This window comes from Lycorma delicatula, chromosome 12 (assembly GCF_047948215.1).
Source record: "Lycorma delicatula isolate Av1 chromosome 12, ASM4794821v1, whole genome shotgun sequence".
Lineage (NCBI taxonomy): Eukaryota > Metazoa > Arthropoda > Insecta > Hemiptera > Fulgoridae > Lycorma > Lycorma delicatula.
In genome coordinates, this window is record NC_134466.1 from 59,550,102 (window position 1) to 59,557,741 (window position 7,640).

At 29.9% G+C, this 7,640-nt stretch overlaps 1 protein-coding gene across 1 annotated transcript; it reads right to left on the bottom strand.

Moving 5' to 3' along the window:
• Positions 1-867: 867 nt before the first annotated feature.
• On the bottom strand, positions 868-7,640 carry mRpS18A (mitochondrial ribosomal protein S18A). Its single transcript, XM_075379571.1, has 4 exons — positions 7,405-7,640; positions 4,861-5,012; positions 3,382-3,505; positions 868-1,066 (listed from the first exon to the last, which is right to left on the bottom strand). The coding sequence occupies exons 1-4, from the start codon at positions 7,514-7,516 to the stop codon at positions 933-935; spliced, it is 522 nt and encodes a 173-aa protein (XP_075235686.1). The 5' UTR covers positions 7,517-7,640; the 3' UTR covers positions 868-932.

Here is a 7,640-nt window from a genome sequence, read left to right on the forward strand (position 1 = left end):
TAACTTTTGCGTGCATCAGGTACACTCTTGAGCTAACAGATCATAGTTATTCAGAAATATGTATATATTATAAAGGTTGTTTGTTTGTTATAGCATCAAGCAAGAACCAACTGACTGATTACTTTCTAATTTGCAAGATACATTCATGATATCCTAGGATTTAAGCCATCAACTGAGGTCCTAGCTCCCTTGAAGGTTAAGATATTAAAAATATTCATTATTTCATCCCCAAGGAGTGTAAAGTTGTGAATTAAAGATATTCATTATGGAAGAAAATAATGAATTTTTTACTTCATTATTATAAATCCGCCACTACGGCAAAAAAATAAGTTATGAATCTTTCATCGTCATACGTATATGTACTTTAGTTATAGTAGTTACTATTATTCTATATTTTGTGAATTAGTTTCTTTTTCAGGTTTCTATAAAGCCTGAATACTATAATTATTATTTATCAATATTTAGAGCTCTCTGGGTAGATGGGAATGGTGACCAAAGCAAGCTCTGTGGTTGTTTAGGGTGTTGGTACCCTTGGCAAATTAGAAATGGTGAGTGAAACAAGTTCTGCAGCTATGGGGTAGGCCCCTTGGCCATAAGGAACCCCTGAGTTTGCTTTGGGATTCACCTGGGCTAACCTGAGCCCCAAGGTTCTGGCTAGATAGTACATATATATATATATATATATATATATATATTCACTTTACTAACAACACAAGCTAATTAATGTGAAATTTTCCTGAGAAAAGGTAAATTTATCAAAATCAAGATAAATTTATAAATAAATTTTTTCTACAAGTTAATTTAAATTTAAATCATATAAAAAGGAACATAAATCAACTTAAGACAAAGTGAAATGATCACACATACTTCATAAGAACAGCTATTTTTCTATTTCAATTTTTACATAAAGATTAAACAATATAATACAAAAATCAATTAGTTCTAACACGTAGTGGGGCTGGAGGTATTATTGTAGTCTCATCATAATATCTGTGATTCTTCTTAAATTTATCCCTATTTGATGGATCTCTTTTACTGTTGGCTGGTGCACGATTAGGCATTAACCCTTTAAAATAAGAAAAAAAGAATTAAAAACAAATAAATAAAACAAAGAAACTGAAAAAAAATTGCATGTATATATAAATATGTATATTACTAATTTATTTAGGTTAAACTTTTTATACTCCATTTCATCTTCTTCTTACTCTGTACATAGATATCTAAAAATTTTATTGTGTAAATGTAAACAGTTTAAGAATTATAAAAAACTACACTGATTAGGCCTGAAAGTGTTAATTTTTTGGACAGGTATGATAATACTGCAGATTACTGGTAAAAATGGGAACATTCTTTTGTTATTAGATAATGCACCTACTTACCCTTAAGAAGGCTGCTTAGAAAGAGAGGATGTAAAGTTAAAATTCTGTTTTTACCTGTAAAAGTTATAACTAATTTATAATCAATGGATCAAGGAGTTATATCATTCCACTGAAATACCTTTACCACAAACAATTAATGAAAAAAATTATTTTGTCTGGTAAGTGGCACCATTAAGATTATAAAAGACATTAATTTTTAAGACTGCCTGTTGTTATATGTTGGCTGATGAATAGAATTTTGAAGAGTACTGGCAACAGCATGAAATTAAAAAAAAAAAAATCAACGTCTAGCGAGACTGATGAAATGAATTGTGATGTTAAAAATATAAGCAAGTTCACAGAAGAGATACCCGGCTGTATAGACTGCAACTTTAAAATTGTTGATAAAAGGATCATCAGCAATGGTAATGATCCATGAGCCCTTAGTTGAACCCAAAAAAATATTTTTACCCCCTCTCCACATCAAGCTAGGATTAATGAAAAATTTTGTAAAAGCAATGAAGAAGGATAGTCCCTGACATTTGTCCATCAGCAGAAATTTCCGATGTAAGTGAAGGAAAAATTGAAGAAGGAATATTTATTTGTTGGTCCTCAAATAAGAGAGCTGGTCAAAGATGACGTATTTAACTCTATGTTAAATAATGTAGAAAGTGCAGCTTGGGCGACAATTACCACAATATTGTTAATCAACTTCTTATTTTATACAGAGCTATGGGATGTAATATGTCTTTGAAAATACATTTCTTCCACTCACATCTGGATTTTTCCCGGACAACCTCGGAGACGTAAGTGATGAACAGGTGAACGTGTTTCCACCAAGACATTTTGGTGATGGACAGGTGCTTTAAAGGGAAATGGAATACTAACATGGTAGCTAATTACTGTTGGACATTAATTTGGGATGTGCCTGAGGTTATTTATAAAAGAAAAGCATCAGCAAAATCATTCTAACACAGGTATGGCCACGCAAAATTATAAATTTTACAAATTTTTAATATATTTTCCCTTAATTTTTTTTTAAGCGTAATTTATTTAAAGCTGATAGAAAAATTATATTTACAGATCTGTAATGTACGCAAAAAAAGGCAATTCAAGAAATGTTATTACACTAAAAAAAAAAGTAAAAATGTTTTTTCGTCTATCATTGAAATTTTTGTAGATTCTGATACTTTTATTAGAAAATTTCTTCTCATTGGATTTTTTTCATTATATTAACATCCCTTTTTCATTAGATTGTATGTATGTTATGAGTATCTTTTTAATTTTATTGAAATACATTATAAACCTTTTCTAATTTTCCAGTTATTCAGATTCGGCCTTGAAAAGGTCAATCTGGATAATCGGCGTTCTACTGTATATACGTAAAAATTTACCATCTTTATTATTAAATCTTTTCTTGTTAGTAATCAGATAAACTGATTTTTAGCTTACTTTGTGTATAAATATAATTATGACAATGGTTTTATGAAAATAAAGAAAAATAATAATATTAATAGAAAAAGTGTTAAATATAAATATCAGATATTTTTTGTATGCATTCAAAACATAATCTAAACTATTTTACACTCTCCTCATATTCTAGATATTCCAAACACAAAAAATTAACATATTTACAAAATTTAATCTTTAAGTCTAGTTATTTAAAAAGTTACCAAAACAATAGTTTCAGAATCTACACAGACAGATTAATAGTGGTAGAATATCTACTTTTACTTTAATGACAGAACAGCAAATGTTTACCTCTATAGCTAATTTATGTTTTAAAATTAATCCTTAAAAAAAATCCAGTCTGGAAAAGTACTCAATGAAAATTATAAAAAAAATGAAAATAAGTGAAAATACTGAAATAGTGCATTGCAATAGCTCCTTGATGCAGATTTGCAAATTTCAAAACAGTTAATTCACCAACAGTTGAAGTGTCAACTGTCAGAAGTTAAAAAAAGTGTCAAAAAATCACTTAAATAAATAACTTCTATTTTACCAGAGTAAAAATTAACATTACCTGCTTTTAAAGCCATTGTAACCATTTTTGACACACGCTTCTGCTGTAACCTACACAGCCCGGTAACTCTACGAGGCAACATACAACCATCAGAACGTATGAATTGGCTTAGAATTAACACATCCTGTTTCAGAAAAAATATAACCAAATAAATAGTAATTTTACAGCAGAATAGAAATTAATGAAGTCCAGCAATACCAGTCAAAAAATTAAATTACAATTATATGTAAATAATCAAAGTATACAAACAGGATAATGTGATACGGTTAAGTAATTATTTTAAAAACCTGACAAGTTTTTTGTTCACTAATATAATATAATATTTCTGATGTAGTTTAAATTAATAATTTTTAATAAAAATGTAGTAAATACTAGTAGCACAGAAATGAATATCAAGGTTTTAATTTGTCATATTATCTTTTGGATGAGGTGTAACAGTGTTAGCGTAAGACTTGATAAGTCTTTCAAATTTGCAGGATACATTCACGTTGGGAAGGTACATTAAAACAGAGAAGGTTTTAAGTCATAGATCGAGGCTCTATGCCCCCCTTGGGGATGGAGTTATGAAATAAAGATATCAATTAATGAAAAAAAATTAATCAGTTTAATTCATTATTATATTTCTATCATCATGGCAACTGAAATACGTTATGGAGTCTTCCTCATCAAGGTCTGTGAACTTTAGTAACCGTAGTTAATGCTATTCTGTCTTTTGTAATTTAGGTTCTTTTACAGGTTTCTATAAAACCTAATACTTTAATTGTTACTTATCAGTATTATTATCATAACCATGAGGGTAATTAACAATGCATGAGTTCAGGGGCTGTAGCCCGTTCACTAGACGGTCAGATGAGCGAAGCAAGCCCGAACCTGCTAGTAAAAAATAAAATCATAATGTTGTTTGAGAGTAAGTTTAAAATTTAACCAAAATAGGAAATTTTTATTCTATATCCTTTGTTAGCTGAGACACCATGTTGTGGAACAGAAATTCTCTGTAATAATTTCTTTCTAGATTAATATCATGGACCCATTTCCATCTACTCATTAAAAAGAAAAAAAAATTCCACAATCAATGTTACAGAACTGATGATTTGGTGTTAATTAAGCTCACAGATTTCACTCCCACTATAATAGCAGACATTCTGCACCAATCTGTGGGAGATTTTTTTGTGTTACCCGTATTCCTGTCAATCTGATTTAGTATCTGTAAACTATATTCAGAAGATAAAAAGTCATCCTGAAGGTTCATCATTACCAGAAGGAGGAAGACATTAAAGAAAATTTTCTATAAAACCTACATTTTCTGACACATGCACCAGAACACATTCCAGTTTAAAAACTATTACTATTGATGTATTTTCAACAGAAAACACTTTTTTGAAAGAGGTAAATCTGATAAAGTTTTTCAACAAGTAAATAAATATAAGATATATTTAAAAATCTGTTTTTTGCTAAAAAATGTATTATGTACTATCTTACCGTATGTTTGACATCAAGGTTAAGCCGGCATATTGGACATGCTTCTTTCTCATGTTCATGTAAATGCAGAGTTTTTAACATATAACCTTCTCTTGGTGATGGTAATATAACACCTTCTATTATTGTATTTTTACCTTCTTTGTTGACTACAACTGGAAAGTCATTACAAAAAATAGATAATTATTTTTATATTCTATAATACAATAGAATATTGTATTAACTTGATAGTGAAACTATCAAGTGATAACTTGATTGTTTCATAATACAACCAAAAGTATTGATAGTTGTACAAAGTTAAATGAAATCTGGCTACACACTGCAAAATTATAAACACTGGATCTTAAACACAGAAAAGTTTTATTTTAAAAATTTGTACGTTGTTTCCTTTCTTCACCAATAAATTTTTCCTAAATTTTCCAGAATTTTGTTATTCGAAATTTGGCAGTTTAGAAGCTTAAATCTTATTTTTGTTATCATGACTTGACTGGCAAAGCCAGAAAAGTATAAGACAAAATGAAATGAAGTCAGTCAGTAAAAAATATGTGACATAAAAGAAGTGGTTTTATAACCACTAAGATTATGAAAGTGTTTTATTAATACTACCGCAGTGCTGGAAATGTTATTAACTAATATTTTCAAAATAATTAACACATAAATGTTAAAAGACATATTACATTTTTTTTAACATTACTGTTAGATAATGTTCAAATATAAACACAATTTGATGTTTTTAGAAATTCATAAACGTGAGAGAGTGAGACATGAAAGTTTTGTCTCCCCAAACAGCTGTGGGAGTTAAGCAGAATAAGTGATACTTAAAAGTTTAAATGCAGAAGCCTCCACACCATAACCCATAGCAGCTTCAAGTACTTGTTCCAACCATTAGACTAAGTATTCTATTGTTTTATGTAATATTCACCCATGAAACGAACTAAAACAGATTCTCTTTTGTACATTTCAATTTACCTTATAAGAAATACCTTTTTTGAAGAAATTGAACAGTTTATGACCATAACATTTTACAATTTTTTTGGAAATCAAAACATTTTAGTTTTCATATCGGTACATTTTACTACAGCAATAAGGTGTAGAATTATTCTGTAATGGGTAATTCTATATGCAGTATCATATGATTACAGTTCAAGGAGAACTCATACACAAAATGAACATCTGAAGAAGAAAAAGAAGAAAGAAGACCCACTACGCGACCCACCGTCACGGACTGGAGTCCGGAAAAAGAGCCCAGCAGAGAAGCAACATGAAGGGCAGCCACCGAAGAAGTAGATGAAGATCATCTTCTCCTTTATTCATACCTTAAAAAAATTTCAATTCTTACAATTAATTAAATCAAATCAGCAATTGGAACTCCCTCTGGAGAAGAGGGAGTTGCTCTCTCCAAAGAATTAGGGCCCCGTTGTGGCGTATTCCTGCTAGCCTATGAAGCGTTAGCATCAAAAGGACTTCAGTGGACGATCTGAAGGGGAATTACATCGGGAGCACAGGTTTTAAAAGCCTAGTCTCCTGCGGTCGGACCCAGAATTGGGTTTGAGAATGCTGGTCCAAACAGATATGGAATGCTGTTCACAAATCCGTCCATAAAATATAACAAAACTTGAAACTTAGACCTGACATAAAAATAAACCCTTGAAACACGCCCGATTAACAGAATCATACAGCAGCAAGGGACACTGTCCAGGCTCTGTGATTCGAAGGGAGAATTTGTGAAACTCCCACCACTTTTGCATTCCAAAATGATACATCAATCCCAAGCAGATAAAGCAAAGCGTTTTTAAAGCATAGTTTAAAATTAACATTAGTTAGGTGGTAGGAGTATAAAAACTCGAATAGTTTTCTGAAATTGAGTAGTCTGAAAATTTTCATGAAACATTACCATTAAAAAAAGAAAAATACATTAAAAGGTTGTAGCACTTGATGGAGCCGCTTTGTAATCTTGTTAAGTAGTTTCTAATTATTTTTATGAGTTCATTACATTAGATATTTTATTTCCAAATCAGCAAATATTCATCTAAAGCATAATATCAATCTACATTGTTAAAACATACACTCTAGTTTTAGCAAACTACTTTTCATTTATAAAATAAATAATATTCAGAGTTCAAAGATTTAATTTACAGTTAGCTAAGTATAAAATGATAAGACATACTTTAGACAATTAACAATGAAAACGTAAAATGTAATATATATTTAATAAAAAAACATTAAGTTTCATAAATGAATATGTAGTTAATTCAAAAATAGTAATTCTGGTGTTAAACTTGTGTTTTTTCGTGACAGTCAGCGGCGAAAATGATAATTAACTTATAAATTTTAACGGGTAAAACACACCGAAATAGGTTAATATAACCCTTCATAAAAATTACAAACACTGCTTTCTAACCTCAAAATGTCAATTAATCTATCCGGCTGGTAGCAGATACATTTTACTGTAATAATAAATAAGTAACCTCCTTCAAATTTTTCAACAAAATAGTACTTAAAAGATATATAACAGAACGTTTTATTTCTGTTGTAGGTTATACTCACTTTCTTTGACTCTACTAACTGGAGTTATAGACAAACTTCTACTCTGGTTACAGAAGCTACTTAATAAATTACTATACTTTGTTAAATTGTAACTTGACAGTGTTCTTAGCATTTTAAATAGGAAATAGAAACGTTTGTTCTGTAGTTTGAAATCAACAAACACATCAAATCGCACTATTAGTGGATCGTACCGTGATTGGGAGCGCGTTCCCTATACCACATGATAAAAAATTATT

Coding starts and splice junctions, on each gene's coding strand:
- mRpS18A (XM_075379571.1), bottom strand. CDS start 7,516: ATGCTAAGAACACTGTCAAGTTACAATTTAACAAAGTATAGTAATTTA. Junction 5,013..7,404: donor AGTTAGTAGAGTCAAAGAAA/GTGAGTATAACC, acceptor ATGACTTTCCAG/TTGTAGTCAACAAAGAAGGT. Junction 3,506..4,860: donor ACCTTGATGTCAAACATACG/GTAAGATAGTAC, acceptor TTTCTGAAACAG/GATGTGTTAATTCTAAGCCA.